At 39.5% G+C, this 24,657-nt stretch overlaps 2 protein-coding genes across 20 annotated transcripts in view; one reads left to right on the top strand and one right to left on the bottom strand.

The window, feature by feature from the left end:
- The window catches only part of LOC100768856 (NXPE family member 4), a 231,962-nt gene that overhangs the window by 57,697 nt on the left and 149,608 nt on the right, over positions 1-24,657 (bottom strand). Inside the window, exon 1 of one of the 19 annotated variants that reach the window (XM_035443660.1) lies at positions 12,606-15,053. The exons of the other annotated variants lie outside the window; for them this stretch is intronic. The gene's annotated coding sequence lies outside the window, so the exon portion shown is untranslated. Of the gene's footprint in view, positions 1-12,605; positions 15,054-24,657 lie in introns of those variants that run through there. 19 annotated transcript variants of the gene reach the window in all.
- LOC100769133 (NXPE family member 2) lies at positions 412-23,904 on the top strand. Its single transcript, XM_027412062.2, has 6 exons — positions 412-477; positions 2,204-2,312; positions 15,036-15,772; positions 19,005-19,063; positions 21,964-22,179; positions 22,813-23,904. Exons 1-6 carry the CDS (start codon positions 455-457, stop codon positions 23,346-23,348), a joined length of 1,680 nt encoding a protein of 559 aa, XP_027267863.2. The 5' UTR covers positions 412-454; the 3' UTR covers positions 23,349-23,904.

Here is a 24,657-nt window from a genome sequence, read left to right as displayed (position 1 = left end):
CTTGAAATACTACTAAGAACCAGGCATGTAAGTCTTAGGCAGACCCATGGCCCAAGGACTGCTTTTTCTTCTTTCCAATGTTTCAGATACCTCTGCTGTGTGGGAGGTGAGGGACTATAGACAGACTGGACAGCCGAACAAAACCTGAGGTGAGGGAAGCCCAGCCAGTCATAAGCACGCAAAGCCCAGCTGGAAGTGAAGAAAACCTGACAGCTCATACCCTGCTATTATGACCTCTGTAAAAGCAAACCTCAGAGCTTCCTCCCCATCTGTGGTGAACAGGTTACTAAGACTGGCAATCCTTGTATGGCACTGTGCCTGCAAATTGAAAATGAGTCAGCTTTTGATCAGTGAAGCTTTATATAGAGACTCCAACGCTGAAAGGAATGTAAAGAGCCTGTGCACTGGGGAGCCTCTCTGGATAGCTCTAAATGGTGTAACAGAACATGAGACCATGAGGAGGGTGCTCAGCCACAGGTGTGTATTTTCCAGTCTTCCTGTTTGGCTTGACTACAAGGGGGCAAATGGAAGGACTGCAGACTGACTGGGGTTTTGCTGCAGAGGATTGCAAAACCATGTGATATGAACATACCTTAAAGTAGGAAAGAAGGACATGGAACCAAGTAGAATAGCAAAGAAATATTACTGCTTCACGAATAGTAAGGATTAATGTTGATTTGTGTCAACTCTATGTGAATAGTATGTGTGCCTATGTGGAGATGTGCTGGGTTGTGATCCTTCGCCCACTGTTACTCTAATAAAAAACATGTTTGAAGAACACTGTCAGAATTTAGCACTTTGCCTCATCCTTTTGGGATTCTGGATTTGAAAACAAAACAAAACAAAAGGTAAGATGAAAACTTTGGCAACATAACACTGAGTTTTTCAGAAACTTTTGTTCTTTGGGAGAAATTGTTGATCAACTATTATGATATTTTTGGGTCCTGGGGTGCAAATAATGGGGGGGGGCAGACCAACAAAGTCTGAGACAGAAGCAAACTTTGTTAAAGAAAAAATCACCGAGGGGCACAAAAAAGGTTATCAGCTAGCTGAGACCGAAGTTAGAGTTCTGGCTTCTGAATCTGTGGTAGTGGGGGCTGGTGTTGGACTTCTCTTACAGTAAAATCAAGTACCAGGTGTGGTCAAAGAGCTTTCATAACCTCGAGGTCAGGCGAAAAGTCACATTACATTTTAAGTTTCAGAACTTTTGCTTATAGGATGTTAGGATGTTAACTTAGGATGCTTGTGAAAGCCTGTGGCTGATACAGCCACTTTTCTCTTCGCTGTCCTTGAAAGAAAGCAAGGCATAGAGTAGTGTTATGTAGGAGAACAGTTAAAAATTAAGGGAATACATCGCCGAGAGTCCTATAGAGGCAATAGTTAGAAGACAACCTTTGCCTACCGTACCTGCCTAGCTGGGAAGCAGGGAGAAGGAAGACAACTGTTAAAGTTTACCTCTGTGCACAGTGGCTGCCGGGATGTCTGCTCTTAAGGCAGAAAGTGGTTATTAAAGGTTAGCAGTGGCTGCTAGATTTTTATTTTTGTTTTTTCAAAATGTGTTTGGGCTTACAATTTTATATGTCTATATTCCTGGACCCTTCAGTGATATATAAAAAAAAAGTGAAGACACAAGTCTTTAATCTCAGCACTAGGGAGGCAAAGGAGGCAGATTTCTGTGAGTTCAAGTCCAGCCTGGTCTACAGAGTGAGTTCCAGGACAACCAAGCTTACACAGAGAAAGCCTGTCTCGAAAAAAGCCAATCAATCAATCAATAAATAACATAAAATATAAGGTAGAAGGAAGCTGCCTTACAAAATGGAATTAGTAAATAAGAGATCTATTTATTACGGAACTTGGGAGAAAGACACTCATCAGAGCGGCATGGGACTGGAAGAATTTCAGGGAGGAGTTGCTTCTCGAAAATGATTGCTGACTTGACTTGGAAATGAGAAAAGCTTCCAGACCGGTTCTCACACAGCCCCAGGACCTGTCCTGAGTCAGAAACCTGCAGCAGTCTCTCCGCCTGTTTCCTTCTCTGCCTCAGGGAAAAACTCCCTATCTGATTTCTAGTGGTGACTTGGAAAAATCCAGGAGTGTGAGAGCCCACTGTGGAAATAACTGAGGAGCAAACAGAGCTCTCAGAGGTGTCCAGGGTGGTTTTTGTTTAACGTGTGATGACTTCTGCTGTCCCCCTCACTCCTAGGACACTGCTCCCTTTGTTTCCAAATGCTGCAGCCCGGAAGCTTCTCCTGATGATGCTATTTGTCTTAACTTTCTGGGTATTCTTCATGGCCTCAAAAAACCACATAGAGGTAAGAATGGTTTCCTATTATAGAATTTCCCAGGGAGGGTAGGGGCTTAACTTGAATGCTACTCTGAAAGTGTAAGAAGTGCATATTAAAAACATATCACCCTAGCAAAGGCACTGTAAGAAGGATCTCTATTCTACACCACTCCTTTGCACAATATTTGTACATTTTCGAGTACTGCTTCTTTCATAGCAGGTGGATTTGTGCCTCTTTTTACTGCTTGGCTTTGCCATCTGCCTCAAGATTATCTCTTCCTATGGCCTTAGAGGCTGAAATCCAACTATATCTGTTTCAGTCCTTTCCCTCCCTCATGGAGGTATTATTATATTATTCTTTGTACAGTCCACTTACTGTTGCTTGGATTTTCCCCTCTCTGCAGTCTTATTTACTTTGACTCCCCTAATCATCTTCATCTGACTCCTCAGCTGTTATCTTCTTGACACCAACCCATTCCACCTCCACCTCTTGGTATTTCTCTTGCTCTGCTTGACTTCCTTTTTGCAGTGCTTTTCATTTGCTACTATACTCTAGAATTTACCAGAAATTCATTCCACCCACTGATTGTTCTCTATCTTCATCTACCATATGATAACCTCTAGGACAACAAGGATTTTGGTATTTTGGTATGTACTTACTTGTTGCCATAACCCCATGTCAGACACATATCAGATGTTTAATAAATAACTTGTCAGTAACAAAGAAAGGTTTTTCAGTGATCTGACATAGGTGAGAAGTAACCATGATTTGAGAGAAGGCACTAACAATGAGGGAGAAGAAAACTCAAGCAATTTAAGACAATTTGTAATCAAATGCCATAGGCCCACACCTTGGCAATTACACAGTCCAAAAGTACAACCCATCCATAAAAAGGTGGAGAAAGATATACCTGCTGCAAGCAAGGAGGACGCTGGCATCATTTGCAAAGCAGTGTTTTCCCTGAAAGATGGACACGAAAGGATCCTATTCAGGAAGCCTATACTTATTCATACAGAAAAGTCTGTGCAGAAACAGGCATATTCTTAGATGGCCCAGTTTTAAAATGTAAATTCCTGAGCATGCTCAATGTACAGTCCTAGATCCTGTGTTCAAAATGGAAAGATGGTGGACACAAACACTTCTGTGCTTTCCCACTTTAACTTTGTAATAAGCCATGTTTACTCCACATTGTCTTGAAGAAACAGTCAGATCCACTTGGTGACCCTGGCTGATTTCTCATAAGCATCTCCAAGGTGTTCTAGTTGAAATGGAAACAAACAACTCTGAAGGTGCATACAGCCATTTTTAATTTATTTATTTATCATGTATCCAGTGTTCTTTCTGCATGATAGAAGAAGGCACCAGATCACATTATAAATGGTTGTGAGTCACCATGTGGTTGCTGGGAATTGAACTCAGGGCCTCTGGAAGAGCAGCCTGTGCTCTTAACCTCTGAGTCATCTCTCCGGCCCCATACAGTCCTGTTTTAAGGGAGGATTTTTTTCTCCTCTGTAAGCAGAGGAGTCCTAGTAACTGAGTGGAGTGGAACAAACATGTGATTCCAGCACATGGGAGGCTGAGGCAAGATCATGCCCTTAAGACTAGTCTGAGCTGTGTAATGAATCTGAGATCAGCTTTGGCTACCGTCTTAGTTAGGGCTTCTATTGCTGTGAAGAGACATCATGACCACGGCAACTCTTACAAAGGAAAACAGGTAAGGTGGCAATTTACTGTTGAGAGGTTCAGTCCATTATTATCATGATGTGCAGGTAAACACGGTGCTGGGGACATCTTGATCAGAAGGGAACTGTGACACTGGGAGTAGCTTGTGTATAGGAGAACTCAAAGCTTCCTCTAATAAAGCCACATCTACTCCAATAAAGCCATACTTCCTAATAGGGGCACTCCCTTTGGATATAATTTCTTTAAAACCCACCACAGCTACATAGTGAATTTGGGACCAGATTGCAGTGTATAATACAAACTTATCTCAAAACAAAAGAACAAAATGGTACCTTGGGAGCATTAGTCAGGGTTCGCCAGAGAAACAGAACTTATCTGTCTGTCTGTCTGTCTGTCTAGAAAAGGTATTTATTAGAATGGTTTATAGGCTATGATCCAGCTAGTCCAACAGTGGCTGTTTACCAGTGGAAGGTTCAAGAACCCAGTACTTGTTCAGTCCATGAGGCTGGATGTCTCAGTTGGTCTTCAGTATATGCTAGAATCATGAAGAAATAGGCTCTAATGCCAGTGAAAGAAAGCACTGGTGTAGACAGAGGTTCTGTCCCACCAGGTCCCACAGATGCTTTAGCCTCAAAAGAATACACAGAGATGCTATATTAATTATAAAACTGTTGGCCAGTGGCTAGGGCTTCTTATTGGCTAGCCCTCTCTTAATTATTAACCCATTTCTATTCCACTTGGTTTTATCTTACTGGAGAAGGGTCTGGACCTGTTACTCCTTCCTCAGCTACATGGCATCTCCCTCAGGTAGACTCTGTCTGCCTATTTTTCCCAGAATTCTTCTCATCTCCTAGTCCCGCCTATCTACCTGCCTCTATTGGCCAAACAGTGTTTTATTCATCAACCAATAAGAGAAACATATAAACCGAAGGACATCCTCCATCACACTGGCTACCAAAGGAGCAAAGAGGCGAAGAGAGTGCAGGCTTCCTTCTTCCATGTCCTTTATATAAGCTGCCACTCATGAAGGAATGGGTGCTTCTGTATAAGATGGGATTACATTGAATTTGGGGAAGAATTATTAGGATTCTTTCTGAAGTCATGGGAGTATTACTGTAGTTGATATCAATTTACCCTCAGTATCTTGAGTCCAGCTGAGATCTCTGTTACACGCAGAGCAATTCTACAGTCCTCGGGCTGACAGTAACTCCTTTGGCTTTAAAGTATAGACATCAATATTTATTATTACAAAGATACATTTTGTTAGCCTCAGCAGTGAGAAGAAATTAGCATTTTTGTCTGCCATATCAAAAGTTACCCAAGGAACCTCCATGGTGGCCTGTAGTTGTTGCTTGAGTGAGCCTTTCTAGTAAAACTTGGGAAGTTTTTCAGGCTTTGAGGGCAGCTGGCCTTGGAGTGGATGACCTGCTTTTGGGGGGGGGGCAGGACATCCTCCCTCACAGTGGTTTTCCTCCTCCCATTTTCAGAAGAGTCAAGGCTCCTTTTCTCTCTCCCACCCCTCTGCATTCCACTGAGGACAGTTATTTTCTTGATCTCTTGTTTCCCCACAGCGGTGGCAATCCCTTTAGCATCCTCGTCTGCTTCTGTGGGCTCTCTTTGTAGAGTTAAGTTCTTACCCGCCTAGAGAAGTGTGCTCCTCCCTAGAGCCAAGCCTGTCGACTGGTGTTCTTCTCTTGCCTGTAATCATTTGCTGTGGGCTGTTTGGACTGTCTTTATTTTAATCTCTATGTTGAAAATGTCAAAAGCCAAAACGCAAAGTTGACTACCTGAGTGTATGTGGGGATCTCACTGTTTGCTTTTGTATCTTCTTTTCAATGTCAGAGTGGACTGATTGATGAAATGTATTAAGTATTGGTAAAACCAAACTTGGCAACTTTTTAAGATAACATTTATTTATAGCAACTTAACCATGCACACAATTGTACTTTAAATTTTGTCTTTCATGTGTCTTTTTGGCAACTTTTTTTGGACCTTCTGCAGCATGCTTAAGATTTCTGGTTTTGTTTTTAATTCCTTCTGTTTCCTTTTGGAACAGTCCTTTACTTTAGAACAAAACTAGTTTACCACCTCACATTCTTTTATCTAAATGCATTCTTTACACAAAAATATATTTCATACCTATAACTTTTTATATATCTTTTCATTCTATGTTTCCTTTTTGTCTTTCTTAACTTTTTTGTTACAGAACCGAGGAAACCTTTTAATAAAATGTAACTTTATATTCTGATGAGAACAGGAAGCTGAAATGCAGAAGGCTTAAGCATTGCATCTTAAATATCTAAGGGTTGGTAAAACACAATAGCAGTTTGGAGAAAATTCTGTTTTCTCTTAACAACAGATTTTGATGAATTCTTTGTTAAGGTTTGAGTCCACTTGAAATAGGCCTTAGAAACTGCCTTAGGAAAGGGTATTGACCCTTCACTTGGGTCCACAATGCAACCCAAAGTGGGAGGAAAACCTGATGTCCAGGAGGAGGACCAAACTTGAACAGCAATGGGGATGACCTTCAGTGTCAAGAGAGAGGCTGGAGAATATCAAACACAAAGCAGCCATCCCTAAAAGGTTTTGGATTCTAGAACAGCCTGCCAGATCAGGTTCGCTCACCTGGGTATCACCCAGAGCTGGACACCTCGACAAATTCTTGAGGAGCTGTCAATCATATGTGTAAGAGAGTTGCTTATAATGTTAAGGATCAGTTCTTGCCCCATGACTTGGGTCCTAGAACCCTGGCTAGGGGCAGTGTGGGAATGAAGAAGGGACTGGGATCAGGTGGGCCTCTCTCAATCCTGCCATTTCCACTCTTCTTACTGCCATGCTACCACTGAAACCTGGAGCCTTGGCATGTTTATTAGGTAGAACATGGGGGAGGGTTTAGCTTGTCTTGGTAGAAGGTCTCTGTAGATCAGTTCTCAGGTTGCAAACACCAGGTGGAGGAAGCTGTGGTTGCTAGTCTTTGTACACACCAACCAGTCATTCATAAACACTCATACTCCCAAGGAAATCTTTGCCATCCCTCTTGAGCCTGGCCCATGTAGGCGATGGCTTTACCAATTACCATAGGCCAATTAGTTTTAGAGTCCTCTACAGGCCAGGCTAAGCCCATGTCAAAATACACATTCTATCAGGACTTCACTCACAATGGGTTTTCTCCACTCCCCCGACAGGTTCTTGGGGTAGCTTTCAAGGGGGTCCTAGCTTCACAAAACAAAAGCAAAGGAAGCAACATAAGATACAAACCCAAAGTGCAGAGCAGAGAAGAGTGGGAGAGGGAGTCAAGGAACCTCGAAACCATGCTTTAGAGTTAGTGTTTGTGTGGGTCACTGGGAAAGATGCTGGGAACAGGAGCAGGAGCCACAGCCCCAACCTGCTGCCTCCTACACACTGGGTTCTTTTCAGAGACCTCTATTTAGACTGAGTCAGAATCCATGGCTTTATAGCAGAAAAGAATTTGGGAATGAGGCAGAATGGTGTTTCAGTCCAGGAATTAGTAGAAAGGGGACTAGCACACACCCCATTGTGGGCATGGGCTTCTCAAGAAGGAGTCCTCCCACATTCCTGCTGAAAATTAGTTTATCAGAATATAAGTTTTACAATTCTTTACTTGGATAAAAAGTTTGAATTTGATCCACTGTTAAAGCATTTCACAATATTTAAACTGTAAAATTAAAAACCAAACTTTAAAAATAAAGAAAATAAAATCACCATAATCTCCTTGGTGTCCTTTTACCTCATCCGGTCTTCAGGATGGAAATGCCTTCAATCTCCCTAAACTTCAATGGTCAGTGACCAAGACAGATTCCTTTTGATTTCCCAGATCTGCTCTGAGGCTTCCTGTGCCAGGTGTCTCCAGGCAGACCCCTATGGGGACAGAGTTTTCTTGAAGTTACCCCAGATCCCTACATGTTGTTGCATACATTTTAACCCACCTAGTCCTTCTCAGTTCTGTTACCATGGCTCCATTAATAAGTGAATGGTTGGGCCAATGAAACTTCTGAACAAAAGTTTCAGAGTGGCTTAAGAATTTTCATGAATGTAGCCTTTGCAAAGAGAGTGAATTAGTCTCCAAGACAGGGCTTTCCCTTATAGGCTGAGGGTCTGGTTCCAGGAAGGAGAAAAGCATACCTAGGATGAAGTGCCATTGCTCACTGGCCCTTCCTAACAAGAACTGAGTAGCAAAAGCCCAAAGGCCTTCAAGAAAATGATCCTATCTGGGCTGTTTAATCCTGTAGTCAAACATGGTGGATTTGTGTGTTGGTGAGTAAAAAGCCATAAAGAAATAAGAGATTAAATAAAGATATATTTACAGCAGATAAGGGAAGCGGCAGGCTATTTGCAAAGCAATGTTCTCTCTCAATAAACAAACATGAGGATTTTATATGGGAACCATATACACATTTATATAGGAAATCACAGGTAAGGCTGGGCACATTACTTAGCAAGCTCATATAAAGTCATAGATCATGTGTTCAGAAAAGAAAGAGTAGATATGAACTTATGTTGGTATGCTTAACCCAAGGCTTCCTCGAAGGTCAGAGGGCTAGGGAGATGATATGGTTGGTAAAGTGCTTGCCATGCAAACATGAGGACCTGAATTTGGTTCCTCAAAATTCATTTTAAAAAGAAGAAGAAAAAGAAGAAGACGAAGATGAAGAAGAAGAAGAAGAAGAAGAAGAAGAAGAAGAAGAAGAAGAAGAAGAAGAAGAAGAAGAAGAAGAAGAAAGGTGTGGCAACATGACTTGTAATACCAGAGCTGAAGAAGATAGGAATCTGTGTGAGTCTGTGTGTTTCAGGGAGACAGAGAGACTGTTTCAAAGAATAAGGTGAAGAACAATTGTGGGAGACTCTTGACATTATCTTCTGCCCTTCACATGTTCCTGCTCCAACATATGTATGCATACATGAACATGTACATAATATTTACACACACACACACACACACACACACACACACACACACACACACACACACACACACACATCAGAGTGACAATGACTTTAGCTGGTGCACTGTTTTCCCAATATGGTTTTGTTGGAGGAAAAAAGGAAAGAAAGAATATATTTGAAGGCATAGGCATTCATTATCTTTTAATGGGGCTGTAACTTCAAAAAAGGGCCAGCTCATTGAGCAATTAATGAATTGATAGCAAATTTGATTGACTGTGGCAAGTGAAGATTTGGGGCTAATCAGGCACTATATATGAGGTTTGTACAAATTCACAGATGGTGATATCATTTATTGAGGTAAAGTAGGAGGAATAATCTTGGAGGACAAAAGATAAATTTAGATATGAATGTTTACCTTTAGAGTCTTTTAAAGTCACCTAGGTAGAGGTGTTCCTTTGATACACAATTGAATATGCGAGTCTGCTGTTGAGGAATGCATGATTTAAAAAATGGTTCTTAAACATTAGAGTCTAATGACAGTTGAACTTGTGGAAATCTGAGATGTAGAGCGAGAACAAAGTGTTGTTAATAAGATGAAAAGTGAGAACTAAGTCAAATAATGGGTGGTGGCAGAGAAACTGCCATCAGGGGTGGGAGAGAACTCTCAAGACACTCAACTTGTAGGAATGTGGAGTGAACAAAAGAATATGATAGTAGTTAAAGGAGAATAAGGTGTTCAAATATTGGAGATACCTAAGGACCAGTGGGATGTCTCAGTCGGTGTAAAGGTTCTTGCTGCCAAACATGATGATTCGAGTTCCATCCCAAGGACCCACATGGAGGGAAGAGAGAACTGATTCCCTAAAGTTGTCCTCTGACCTTCAAGTATGTAGAGATACTTGAATAGATTTAAAATCTTATGGAACTGATACAATAGAAGGAGATATAAGACAAAAAGGAAAATGTACAGCTATATTTAAGTTAGGGAAGAGAATAGAAATAGATTTATAATAGTAGTATTGCCATAGGTCTGAAAGGGGTCAGACACAAAGACATATAGGCACTGAAGGATCTACAGCCATGGATACTAATGGTCTACCCGGAGAATATCATAATCTTTAGTGATGAAGATTAGGAGCCAAATTCTTAAAAAATGATCAACTAATGGGAAACAGGATGAGAAAAAAATAAACAAGTGGGGGATTATGTAGAGATTTGTCTCTTTAAGTCAGATGTATTGAGGAGCATGAAACAGTTTAGGATCTATGAATCAAATGGTACAAATGAACAAATGAGAACCAGAAACATTGCTATGTATGAACCACAAACTATTCAGTAAAGAAATCAAGACAACCATCTCATGTGCAGAAGCATCAGAAACAATAACATCTTTAAGGCTATATTAAACTCCATAGATAAAAGACCAGCACACTACAGAACCTGGAAAAGCTGTTGCTGCTATTGATGCATAACTTATTGCCATTATTGCTCTTTTTATATAAATATAAATATATACATATATAAGCTAAAAAATAAAAACAAAAAAAGACCAGTGCACTAAAAATTATAAATCATTAATGAAAGAAGCTGAAGATGGTACACTGAATAGAAAAATAGAAGGGATGTTAAAGTTTCCACACCACCCAAGACAATGTGCAAATTCAATGTAATTTTAGTACCTATCAGAATTCCAAAGATATTTTAATAGACATATAAAAATCTATGAAATTTGAAAGCATCATTAAAATCCCCGAACCATCCAAAATAACAAAAGCTGGAAACATTTACGCATCCACTCTCAATTCTACAAAAAAATATAGTCATCAAAACAGAATAGGGAGCCAGAAACAAATCCATGCCAATTGTTCTCTTATAAAAATGCCAAGGACATACAGTGGAAGAAGTACAGTGTTGGGAAACCTGGAAATCTGTGCATAAGAATGTAAGTGGACCCCTTTCAACATCATGCACAAAATTCATGCAAAATGAAACAATGATCTAGAGGCAAGATTTGAAGTTATAGAACACTAAAAGCAAACAGCGGTAGTTTCTTGATATTGTTATTGGCAAATATTTTGTATAGAATTCCAAAGGGATATGAAATAAGAGCAAAATGGGATTGCACCCTAAATCTATGCAGCCAAAGAAACAATTCACAGAACAGTGAAGTAGTGTATAAAGTGGGGAAAATATTTGCAAGCTGTGCATTGGATAAAGGGGTTCATAACTACATATGTAAGGAACTCAAAACGCAATGCGAGAAAATAACCCATGCATAGAGGGCAGGAATAGAGATCTTTCAAAGGAAAAAATATGAATGACTAACAGGCAGATAAACCCTCAACACAAGTAATCACCAGAAGGATGTCAATTAAAACTATGATAAGACATAGCCTTGTATCTGTTAGACTGGCCGTTATAAAAAAAGACTAAAGTTGGGTGATGATGAGGATGAGGCACGAGAGGAACCTTGTGTACTGTTTGTTATATGATAAGCTAGCTCATGCATTATGGGAAATATTATCAAGATTCCTTGAAAACTTAAAATAGGGGCTGGAGAGATGGTGTAGTGATTAAGTGTATTTGCTGCTCTTGCAGAGGACCTGAGCTAGGCTCCCACCACACACATTGGGCAGCTCATAATCATATGTAACTCCCTCTGTAAGGGATTCAACACTCTTCTGGCATCCAGGGGCCTCTGAGATCATTCATATACACTATAAATAATTAAAAATAAAGTAAATCTTTCAAAATTAAAATATAATTACTATGTGATTCAGCAATTACACTTTTAGGTAATTTCAAACAGCCAAGGTCAACCTAAATATCCATCAGACTAAATATCCATTAAGGAATGAATCGACAAAAAAATATATGCTATATCACACACACACACACACACACACACACACACACACACACACACACACTTAAAAATGAAAGACATGCTAAGTGAAACAAGCCAGATCCAGAAAGACATACTCTGCCTTATCTCACTTGTAAGTGAAATGAAAACAAACAAACAAACAAACAAACTGAACTTAGATGTAGAAAGTAGAATAGCTGTGAGCCAGGGCTACAACCAGGATACTAATAGGGATGAGGAGATGTTGGTCATAGAGTACAAAATATCTTCACAAATACATTCCAGAGAGTGGGTTGTCTAGCAGGTGACCAGATAACAATGATATATTGTGTTACTGAAATTGTTAAGAAAGATTTTAAATGTTCTCACAAAAAAGATAAATGTGAGATGATGGATATGTAAGTTATCTTGATTTAATTGTCTCTCAACATACACATATATCAAAACATCATATAATGTATCCATTTTATAACAATATAAAATATACATACCTTTTGCCAATTAAAAACAATGAATTATTTTTAAATGGTTTTGCTACCTCAGTAAGCTTTAAGCAATCAATCCTCACCTTCCTCACTCTATGAAACCATTCTTAATGTCCCAGGCAAATTTGTTGCAATCTCTTTTCTGCACCCATGGCAGCTTTGCATATTTTCTAAATTGCTTCTTATAGGGTAAGTTCACATGCTTGTTATTTTCTGTACATTTGGTTTCCTGAGAAAATTGTTGTAAACAACATTTTTGTATTTTCCTTTTGTTAATACATTAGCAATAGTTAATTACATTATTAGTGAGATCAATTAAAATAGCACATCATCTTTATTATAATAATAGCCAATAGAGTAAACTTATTTTGGTAAACATACTTTAAAAATTGCCTTTTGCCTTTTAAATTGTAGCATGTTTGTGCATGCCATGGCAATCATGTGGCAGTCAGAGGACGTCTTGTGGGAAACAGTTCTCTCCTTCCACAGTGGGTTTTCGGGCTTGAACTCAGTCGTCAGGCTTGGCAGCAAGTGCCTTTATCTGCTGAGCCATCTTGCTAGCCCAGAATAAACATTTCAATACACCTGACAGGATCTAAATGGCCAAAAGGAATAAAATATTTAAAAATAGACTTTAATATTTAAAAAGTGAAACTATAAAGAAATAGTCAAAGATTAGAAACAAATCATGAGAGAGTTGTTCAAAGCTTCAAATATGAATATTAAAATTTTTCTAAAAATGTCAAGCAATTTTAGAAAAGAACATTTTCTGTAAAACTGAGAGACTGCCATTGGCAAGACAGTGGGGGGAAAGTGCTTACTGCACAAATTGGATGACCCGAGTTCAATCCCCGAAATCTACTTGAAAGAGGAATGAGGGAACTGACTCCAGGAAGTCAGTCTTCTCACTTCCACATGCCCTATGCCTCAACTACTCTTCATACACACACAACTATACCAAAACCCAAGCCTCCAAACCCAAACCCTGAAGGGGCGACATGTTAAAATGACTATCATATGACAGTCTTATATCAACTGAGAAATAAAAAATTAAAATTCAAATGAAAAAATTAGATGCAGAAAACAGAAAACTTAAAAGAGAAAAGATAGGAGCAAAACAGTATTTAAATAAAAATAAATTTGAAACACACTGATATTAGGATTAGTATAATTTTGTACAGCAGCAAAATTCCGACTTCATCTGTTTAATCTTCAAGTAGTTGTGCTGACAATACTACACAACTAACCAAGAAATATTTTAGCTGATGGTTTTGGGGAGGGAGATTTGGTCTTCTGAGATGCGTGAGGATAATTCCCTTCTCTGGCTGAGCAAGCTGCCATCCAAAGTCATCAAAGATGCCAGCAGCATGGTTCTTTCAATTGGGCAGCTTTCTAATTCTATGATATACATGATATCATACAATTATTTTCACACAATTACTTTGTACCAGAACTATTTGAAAACAGGTGAAATATCACATTGAGGCTACCAAAAATCAAAACTCAAATAACCCATTGGACAAACAGTAGATTTCTGACCCTGGCCCCTCTGTGCCATTTTAACCTGCTGTCACAGGGACCCATTGGGTAAATATATGCCTCTGGAGGCAAGGGAGACTCCTGGGACCTGAAAGGATGGGAAATTGGGGATTACATTTTCTTTCCATTAATTCATCATCCAGATGCGTGCAGTGGTATTTAATGACTGGTAAGTAAAAATTTCATTCAATTAAGCCTTTTTCTCTTGGCATTCTAGAAAAAGGTCATTAGTTATAACCCTTCTATTTTGCATGCTATAATGACCAATGAGACAGATATAGCATGAAAGTTAGTCTTATATGCTGCTGGTGACAATTTAAAGATTTACCTTTGAACATATTTGGCAGCCACGCATGGTGGTGCATGCCTTTAATCCCAGTACCTGGGAGGCAGAGGCAGGCAGATCTCTGTTGAGTTTGAGGTCAGTCTGGTCTATGGAGTGACTTCTAGGACAGTCAAGGCTACACATAGAAACCCTGTCTCAGAAAAAAGAAAGAATATATTTGGCAGTCAAAAATGTCACCTTTGACTGTTTGGTACTTACTTCAATAATGTGTGATTGTGTAATTTCATTTCCAGGAACCTACCATAAAGAAGTAATGCTATATATGAAAAACTTGGAAATATCCAAGTGTTATATAAAATGATAACAAGTAAATATATTACAGCTGTTAATGTCATAGGACCCATGGCCCATGGTGTTTTCTTGATGGGGTACAATAAAGTCAATAAAAATAAAGATCACATACATTATTTAGCAAGCTTTAAATAGTTACAGTATATTGTCCAGTTGCAAAAAATGTTAAGACTATATATTTGGTGTAATTACAACTTAGTAAAAAATACAAGTGAGAGGTAAGAGAGGGAACATAAAATATACAGTACTGTAAAATAAAATTTAGACAAGAATATAATTTTAAATATTTGCTTTGTTTTCCAGATTTTGTATAATATGGTACGATGATTTTCATAATGAAAAGATAAATGCAGGGATGGGAGGGTTAAAAATCTTAGGTTCAGCAATGAAATACATATTTATTATACCTACTTAATGTTAAGCCAATGGATGATTCCAAAAGAAAGCACCTGCCAGCAGCAGTAGGCATATTACGTGGAAATCAATTCCTCGTTCCCTAACCGAAAGCGAATTAGAATTGATATCTAACAGGTAATCTCATCATACTGAAAGGAATAAAATTGGTCATCCTAATTTATGTTGAAAGCAAGCTTTTTTAACTGTTGTTAGTAAATGTGTCCTTTTTAATACTTCAGTTTTTGTTCCACTTTAACAACCCCGTCACCCTGAGACAATGGCACATCTTGAAGAAGTTCTTGCACTCTGAAGGGCTTCAGAACACATCAGCCTCACCAGCAGATGAAGAGCTGGTGATGGTCACGGAAATCCTGGAGAAGCTAAACCGACAGATCCCACCCAGACCCTTTACCAACCTCAACGCCACCACCAGCGCCAAAGAGAGCAGAGCCACCATCCTCAACCCTCGGAGTACATACTGCATAGGTGACCAACTGGACATCCTGCTGGTAGCCAAGGACTACTTTGGTCACAGGAAGGAGTATGGTGGTGACTTCCTGAGGGCCAGGATGTTCTCCCCAGCCCTGAAGGCAGGCGCTTCTGGGAAGGTGACAGACTTCAACAACGGCACCTATGTTGTCAGTTTCACTCTGTTCTGGGAAGGCCCCGTCTCTCTGTCTGTTCTTCTCATGCATCCCAGTGAAGGGGTGTCAGCTCTCTGGAGAGCCAGGAACCAAGGCTATGACAGAATAATCTTCACTGGCCAGTTTCTTAATGGCACCTCCCCTGTCTTCACTGAATGTAGCCTGACCTTAAACACAAACGCAGAGCAGTGTCAATACCTGGATACTCGGGATCATGAAGCCTTCTACTGCATGAAGCCTCCACATGTTCCCTGTGAGGCCCTGACCCACATGAAAACCGATAATAGTGATGTCTCCTACCTGAGCCTTAAGGAAAAGCTCCTTTTCCAGAGGTAAACATGGCTTCAAACTCATTAAGGGCTACCAAAAGGTAGACTTTGGATCTGATCAAACTGTTGAATACATTACTTTGACTAATCAAGCTGCCATGTCAGTGTTGACTAAGTTATAACTAGGTCCAAACTACAGAGGTAGTTTAGCTGGCATTCTGGGTTACCTCTGGGACCCCTGGCTGAAAGGAATACAGCCGTAAAGTGCCTTACACAGCGTATATGTCTTGTTTTCCATGGTGCATGGTAATTCCAGATTCAGTAATTCTTTTTTATACGCCAGTATTGCTTGTAATGTATTCATGAAATGCTGTCCCACATACTATTAATTAAATGAGTAGGATCATTACTCATTTACTCTACCCTTTAATCCAACCAATCATCAAATCCTATAAATTGTACCTCTGAACTGTCTCCTAAACCCACTCATTTCTGTCTGTCACTGTTGCCTTTCTCTTGGATGAATTCTCATCAGATTTCAATTAGACTGTGTCAGCGATCTCAGGGGCTGCTCTCTGTGCTCTCTCTCATGTTTCTAAAATGCATATATGTATCTTCTTTGCTTAAGACCATTGCTATGGTGGTACAGCTCTAAAGATGAACTCAGATTCTAACCTGTTTATAGACTTCTTCTTTCACTTTCATGCTGTTTTCCTCTCTGCCCATCAAGCTGAACATTTATTTCACCATTTGCATTTCCAACCAAGCCTTGGGATGGCTGCTCTTGTCTCCATGAAGTGTTCTGTGTCACAGGGAGAAGGGCTCTAGTCCTGTGTTCCAATTGCATGCTGTTCTTTCCCAGTATGACATTATACCGTTCATGTTTGGAGAAGCAAGAATTGTGAGAATATATTTTCCATGTCCATGCGTCCATTCATTCAGTCAATCTATAAATAGCACTTTCTATGTCCCACACAGAGTTCTAGGGAATGGTCATTCTCATGAGACAGAACGACAATGAACAAGTAAGTGAATCTGTAGCAGGAAACCCAAATGTGACCTTGACACTATTTTAAAATAGTAATCTGGTCAGACACTGGGCCCCTGTGCCTCCACGATCACGTTTCCCCTTGAATTCCCTTTTCAACTTCACTTCTTGTTTCTCTCATCAAGGTCTGGAAAAAAATCCTTTACCTTATTTTGGCCAAAGAGGTTGGTCTTTTCCAAACAAAAATTTTACTAGTAAGTAATAAAATAAGGCTGGTCTAGAGCAGCAACCCAAATGAAATAAAGAGGCAAGCCAAATGAGCATGGGGGAAATATTCTCAAGAGAGGGAGGGGCGACCAAGACCGGAGCATGCTGGGGGCTTCAGGAACTGTTAGTAGGGCAGGCAGAGCCTCAGAAGTCATCACAGGCTTAGTTTAGTGACATTAAGAGGGCCTCCATGTGTGCGTTGAATGAAAGAACATGTGAAATGCAACTTGAAAATGACAGAATGGATTTTTTTTCCTCAGAAACTTGAATGTGTGTCCCTTAGACCAGTTCGAGTGGTTCCTAGGCTGAACTGATGACTCGTTTTAAGAGCCTTCAGGTCCATAGTCTGGGAACTGCTGCTGTTGGAAGGCCTTGTTTTCATATGTGTCCAGGAGAGCAAACTGGACAGAATAGAGCCCGGAAATTCAAGTTCAAATGTGACAATTGACTCTTTCTACAAGACTCCCTTTTTCTCCCTCCCTCACCTTCACTTGCCCCCCTCCCAATGCATGGGGAAAACTACACCTTTATCTTATGGGTCAGTTAAAAGAGGCTGGGCCTTCTTGAATATCTTTAATTTGAAAAAAATGATTATTAATGGTGCTGGAGAGATGACTTGGTGGTGAAGAGCAGTTAATGCTCATGAGAGGACCTGGGTTCACATCCCAGCACCCTCATGGTGGCTCACAACCAACTAGAACTCCAGATCCAGGGATCCAGTGTTATCTTCTGGCCTCCATGGGCACAGATATATATGTAGGCAAAATACCCATACACATACAATAAAACAAAAATTAAAGTACAAACAGAAAATTTAAAAAGTCAAGTGATCATGAGGATATAGGAAGAACTCTTTTTTGTCTTGACTTTCCCAGAACCATATCTTATTCCCAGAGTAGGGGTCCTTTGTGTGTAATTTCTGTCTTTCTCACTTGGTACAACTCAACCTCTCTTACTAGGCTAGACATTTAGAATATTGGAGAAAATGAGAGTGACCTCATTCCCACTCTCAAGGAGATATCAGACAATGGAAGGCAGACTCCTGGTAGACTTGGGAAGGTGAAAAGAGGATGAGGATGAAGCTGGAGGGGTAGATATGTTTAGGAGGCTGTATGTGGCCTGATCTTTATTCTATAGGCCATTGAGGAAAAATCATATAAAGGGTTTATATAGGACTGGACTCAACCAAAGGACCAGAAAGGTAATATAATATAATAGCCTATAATACTGTTGTCAAAGTGATATCCTTTAACCAGTAGCTTCAGCTTCACTCAAGAAGTAAAAAAAAAAGTTATTTTTAATTTTTTAAATTTATTTTTATCTTATGTGCATTGTTGTTTTTGCCTGTATGTGTCTGGGTGAGGGTGTTAGATCTTGGAGTTAGACAGTTGTGAGCTGCCATGTGGGTGCTGGGAATTGAACCCGGGTCCTCTGGAAGGGCCATCAATGTTCTTAATCACTGAGCCATCTCTCTAGCCCCCAAAACCAAGTTCTTCAAGTTGAACTGAACCAGAAGTTCTGAGAGTGAGGCTCTTCAATGGGAGTAGCGCTATCCCAGAACAAGGTGGGTGAGGCCCTGAATTACTACAGGTGGCAAAGATAAAGAAGGTAGTTGGCATCAGACAATCATACAGAAGTGTCAAAACCTGTGATATTGTGGCATGGTGGTGTGGTCTACAAATATGTTGGGCCACATGTCTGTCTTGGGATTCATGAAGCATCAAGTGGGTCATGCTTGACAGCTAAAATTAGAGGCCGAATAGACAGAGAGCTAGATAGACACATACACAGATATATGGATAGATGTGGTTGATTGCAAATAGATAAGTGACACCATGGATTTGCAGATTTCCTCACCATCAGCAGAGAAACCATTTTCTAAAAGAATGACCCATTAATTTCATTAGAATGTCTTAAGTGTATCAAAATAACAGCAATCTCTTGCCGAGAATTAAGAGTGCTTCAATCCATCTAAAGCACAGACTCATTCTTAAAGATCTGGACAGATGTTAGGCTAACTTATTTTCTCATTTCTTGAAGGTTCAACATAGCAGTTGAAATGGTGAAGAATTTGGCCATCACAGTCTCACCATGTAACAGTAAGTCCAGTGTGCTCTTGGTAAAGTGTCCACAACTTGCTAATGTAATAACTGCCTTATTTTGAGACATCTTTATTCTACCTTAAACATTTTGAGCTCTTGTTTTCTGGGACAAATGAGCTACTCTGTTTTGTTTTCCAAGACAGGGTTTATCTATGTAGCCTTGACTGTCCTGGAACTCACTCTGTAGACCAGGTTGGCCTTAATCTCATAGAGATCCGCCTGCCTTTGCCTCTGAGTGCTGGCTACTCTGTGTTTTAAAGATGGGATTTTATGTTTGGAAAATATTTTTAAATATTTAAATAGATTTATTTTACTTTACATGTTTTATTTATTTAAGATATTTATTTATTATATTTATTTATATAATATTTATTTATTTATTTTATGTGCATTGGTGTCTCACCTACATGTGTGTCTGTGTGAGGGTGTTGGATCACCTGTAACTAGAGTTACAGACAGTTGTGAGCTGCCATGTGGGTTCTAGGAATTGAACCCACGTCCTCTAGAAGAACAGCCAATGCTCTTGACTACTGAGCCATCTCTCCAGCCCTACTTTGTGTTTTTTTCCTACGTATATTCATGTGTGTGCAATACCAGAAGAGGACATCAGATCTCTTGGAACTAGAAGATGGTTGTGTGCTGCCATGTGGTTGCTGGAATTGAACACAGGTTGTCTGCAAGAGAATCAAATTCCCTTAACCACTCAAAAAATATTTTCATCATGAGTAAGATATGAAAATCTAGGGAATTGTAGCTGCCCCTACTCAAAATATTCAGACTCTATGCATTTACATTGAGGGCTATCCTCCAAAGTCAACAGTTGGGTGCTGGTACTGTGCTAAAGAATTTCCAAAGAGCTGAAAAAATCAGGCTATTTCTCCCTTGGATTCTAATTTCCCTTACAGTCAAATCATTTCCCTTAAGATTCTATGAACTAGCAATTTCTGTGGCTCACTTTTTAACACATGGACTTCTGTGGCTGGTTCCAAGTTAGCTTATAAAGTGATTCTGTTGCCCTGGAATTCAAGTGAATTTCAGTAAAGCTAATGACTTCTTTACCAATCAACAGGTATATATTGACTCATTACCCCCTTTTTCACTCACTCAGCAAATATTCAGCAAGGGAGGACTTACAGTATAGAAATAATTTCGCTAAACCTTGGGGAAAGCATAGATGGAAATAAACCATGGGTTCAGATCTGCTGCTCAGTCTGTGAGAGAGACTTCTCTACTTGGACGTCCACTAGAAACAGTCATTTTACATATCAATTCCCCCTGTTCCCTCTCCCCCAATCCTCCCATGCCCCCTACCAGCCTCCCCAACCCACCCCCCACCCATTTCCCAAGGACAGTGAAGCCTTCCATGGGGATCAGAAAGTCTGTCATATCATTTGGGGAAGGCCTAGGCCCTCCTCCGTGTATATGGGGTGAAATAGTATCACTTCATAGGGAATGGGCTCTCAAAGTCCATTTGTGCACTAGGGATAAATACTGAGCATGACCAATTTTTATATGAAAGAAAGTTCTGAGACTCTTGAGGCAACTACAGTTATCACCATAGATGAGATCACATCTCATTTCTTGCCTAGACAGTGATGTGTATTAAAATCAGCAAGTTTCTCACAAAATAATGCAAGGATGTTGTTGTTGTCATTATCATCATCATTAAATTAATAATTATTAGAGTCACTAACATAGCTGATATATGTAATTTAATGTGGATAAATGTAAGTCCCCAAACTTATTCCCTCAATCCCAAAGATGAAAGTAGATAATGAAAACATGCTTTTCAGGTAGCAAATATAAAGCTTCCTATTCTAGTTTTATCTGTTGCTGTGACAAACACCATGACCAAAAGCAACTTAGGGGAGGAAGGTTCATTTGGCTTATACCTCTAGGTTCCAGTCCACCTTTGAGAGTAATGAGAGCAGGAACTAAAGTAGGAATCTGGAATCAGACCTGCTTAATATTCCGCAAAGTATTACTCCTGACCAAGGAATTCACTCCTCATCCAAGGAGGTACAGCAGGAGCTATGGAAGAATCTGCTTGCTAGCTGTACACACAGCCCAGGACCATCTGTCCATGGAATGGTGGCACCTGCCTTGGGCTGGTCCCTCCTACATCACTTAATAATGAAGGGAATCCTACACAGACATGCCCACAGGCTAATATGATCCTAGTGACTTCTCAGTTGAGATTCCCCTTCTCAGGTGATTTCTAGCCACTTTACTCTGTGTCAAGTTAAAGCTAGCTAGTACACCTACCTGGGTGGAGCACTCAGTATGAATTGATGAAGACAGCTTAGGCTGTGTCAATAGTGGAGGGTTAAGAACAAGGATTCCACGGTCCTGTTATTTTTCCACAGAAGGCAGATCACAGTGAGAATGTTATGTCTAGTCTCAGACACAAGGGAATATTTAAAGGGTTATTATTATTAACCAGAGAACATAATTTTGGCACAAACACTGTGTTTAAGCTCTTTCATGAGTTAACAGTGTGAGAATAAGGAGACTTGAAGTTTCACTAAGGCTAATGTAATTGTTGAAATATTCATTTGGATTTCTGGGCCCTGTTTACAGTTTCTTCCCAACTTTGGTTTGCTGTCTTGCCTCTGAGTGGCTCTGGGGACAAGGTACACCCAAGCAAACACTGCAGAGGCTCAAGAGAAAATAGATCCCTGCTGTAAGAAGAACTACCCATTGAGAACTTTTGATTCCTCCCTTGAACATGATTTCATTAAATAAATATTTGTAGAAGAAAGGGAGGCAGACATAGAGAAGAAAACAAGGATAGAAGAAAAAGAGGGAGAAGAGGATGATGGGTGTATTTTAAATATTTAAAATAGTTTGTGATTATAAAAATGACTGAGTCTGGAATTTTTATTTTCTATTGCTAGGGAACGAAACCAAGAAAAAGAAATGTCAAATTGGAATGAAGACTCCTTTCCCCAGTGGCTATACTTTCAAAGGAAGGTGGATTTCAACATTTTGCGAACAGAGTGTGTTCAGTGACATAAAGGATATAAATAACTGCTTGACAAGAAAACTGATTTACCTCATGGGTGATTCCACACTGCGCCAGTGGGTGTACTACTTAAACAAAGTTGTGAAAAGTATGTTTTATTTTTGGTTTGCAATTATAGTCAACTGTTAAGGAGTTTTAAGTAATAACAATTAGAATTCTTTGTTCTCCTTTGATTTTTATCTTTCTATTACTTTCATTATGCCAACCTTTTGGTTTAGGCTGTTTTTGTTTTTAACAAAAGATTTATTAATTCTTTTTCTTTATTTCTATAGATGTTTTTCATAAATATATATATCCTATGTACCATGTGCATGTAGTGCCCATGAAGGCTGGAAGAGGTCATCAGATACCCTGGAACTGGTGTTCCAGGTGGTTATGAATGACCTTTTGGGTACTGGAAATCTAACCTGGGTCCTCTGGAAGAATAGCCAGTGCTCTTAATTGCTGAGCCATCTCTCTAGCCACAGGCTTTAAGTTCTAATAAAAGTTATATTTTAGTTATTTAATCACAGATACTAGCACTATCTTTTTTATTCATATATTCTGATACAAATGTCAAAATTTTGTGGAGGTTTTAAGGCATCTGATAGAAATTCTCTACCTTGTAAAAATAGCAATTGTTTAGTTAGACATCATCATGGTCAGAGTCTTGCAGATTGTGTACATTTTAAAATATGCTACTTCTTTTCATTAAGAGATCTGTTGATTTGTTTCTCATCAGCTCTGACATTTTTTGACCTTCATGGAACTGGGATGTTTCACACTCATGTCCTTCTGGATACTAATCGACATATTTTGGTACAATGGAAAAAACACAGCCATCCCTTTGTTACTAAAAAGCTGTTCTCTGTGAAAGATGACAACTATATCCCACGAGAAATTGACCAGGTGGCAGGAGACAGTCACACAGCAATTGTCATTAGTTTTGGCCAACACTTCAGACCGTTTCCCATCAACATTTTCATCCGTAGGGTCATCAACGTCAAAAAGGCCATAGAGAGACTGTTCCTACGGAGTCCGGACACCAAGGTGATAATTAAAACAGAAAATATCAGAGAAGTAAATGAAAATGCAGAGATATTCAGTGACTTCCATGGCAGCATTCAGAATCTTATTTTAAGGGACATTTTCAGGGACCTTAATGTGGGTATTATTGATGCTTGGGACATGACAATTGCATATCAGAGTGAGGATGTCCACCCATCTAACAGCGTGATTGAAAGTCAGGTTGCCATGTTCTTAAACTACATTTGCTAGAGGGTCTTAAGGTACAGAAAATACCTCTAGCCCTCTTGCTCTCTCCAGTCTCATATGTACCTCATAGACAACACAATCTAATTTATGGGTAGATGGAAGTTTCTGTCCTGCCCAGGCCTGAAGCTGTTTAGTCTCAAATAAATACACAGAGGCTAACTGTTTGACCAGTGGCTCAGGCTTCTTATTGGCTAGCTCTCTCTTAATTATTAGGTTACAAAGAAAAATGACTGCTGAACTTGCCAAGGGACAGGATGGTCCTTCAAGGTTCCTACTTCATAAAAAAGTCTGCCAGACATTCTGGGCCTATAGACTAAAGAGGGATGTCCCAACATTACAGAATAACTTTGGGTGACTGTCCAGACATCAAGATGTCTCTGTCAATTTTAGAGTCTATATATTATCCTTCTGGGGTCTTTGATATAGTTGAAGACAGATACTTATGGTTATACTTTTCCTGAGTTATGATAAAAGATAAGTTACGTATAAAACTTTAGACTCACAAAGATAGGATAGATGATAGAATATTTTCTTTAAATTTTGCCTAACGTTAGTGAACTAAATATTGTTAACTATAGTTCTTGCTTGATAACTGTTTTGTTATATATAATTTTACTATGTTAAAGCTAAAACCTTCCTTTTTATTTACACAGAAAAGAGGAGATGATGGGGCATGTCCTTCTGTATGCTATAAATATATGTTTCTCTTATTGGTTGATGAATAAAGTAGTTTTGGCCAATGGACAGGCAGTATTTAGCCAGGCAGGAAATCAAAACAGGGACAGAGAGAGGTGGTAGGTGGAGTCAGGGAGAAGCCATGTAGCTACCAGGAAGGTAGGACACCCAAGCATTCTCTGGTAAGCCAAGACCACGTGGAGATACATAAATTAGTAGAAATGGGTTAATAATTAAGAGAGAGCTAGCCAATAAGGAGCTGAGCCATCAGCCAAACAGTTTATAATTAAATAAGCCTCTGTGTGTTTATTTGGGACTACATGGCTGCAGGACCGGGAAGGACAGACTTCCATTTACATTTATAAAGACATAAATATTGAGAATTGCAGTTAAATGTACATAGCATAAAATTTACCATTCAAACAATTTTTAATCCTACAACTGAGTGGTGCTAAATGAAGTCCTATGCCATACCACCATCATTGTAATCCATTTTTGAACCATTTTCTTCATCCCAAATAGAAATAGCAAACCTATTTGTTAAATAGCCGATCACCACTTTGCTTGACCCAAAGCCCCTGGCATCTACAACTATACTTTCTGTTTCTGTAAATGTGACTTTTTTAGACATCTCATA

Source organism: Cricetulus griseus, chromosome 4 (genome assembly GCF_003668045.3).
Source record: "Cricetulus griseus strain 17A/GY chromosome 4, alternate assembly CriGri-PICRH-1.0, whole genome shotgun sequence".
Taxonomy (NCBI): domain Eukaryota; kingdom Metazoa; phylum Chordata; class Mammalia; order Rodentia; family Cricetidae; genus Cricetulus; species Cricetulus griseus.
The sequence above is the reverse complement of the archived record's forward strand: the minus strand, read 5'-3'. Positions and strand labels throughout refer to the sequence as shown.

Excerpts from the sequence above, each read along its gene's own strand:
- LOC100769133 (XM_027412062.2), top strand. The coding sequence starts at position 455 with ATGAGGAGGGTGCTCAGCCACAG. Across the intron at positions 2,313-15,035 it reads CCTCAAAAAACCACATAGAG|TTTTTGTTCCACTTTAACAA; the intron begins GTAAGAATGGTT and ends TTAATACTTCAG. Across the intron at positions 22,180-22,812 it reads CTTAAACAAAGTTGTGAAAA|CTCTGACATTTTTTGACCTT; the intron begins GTATGTTTTATT and ends GTTTCTCATCAG.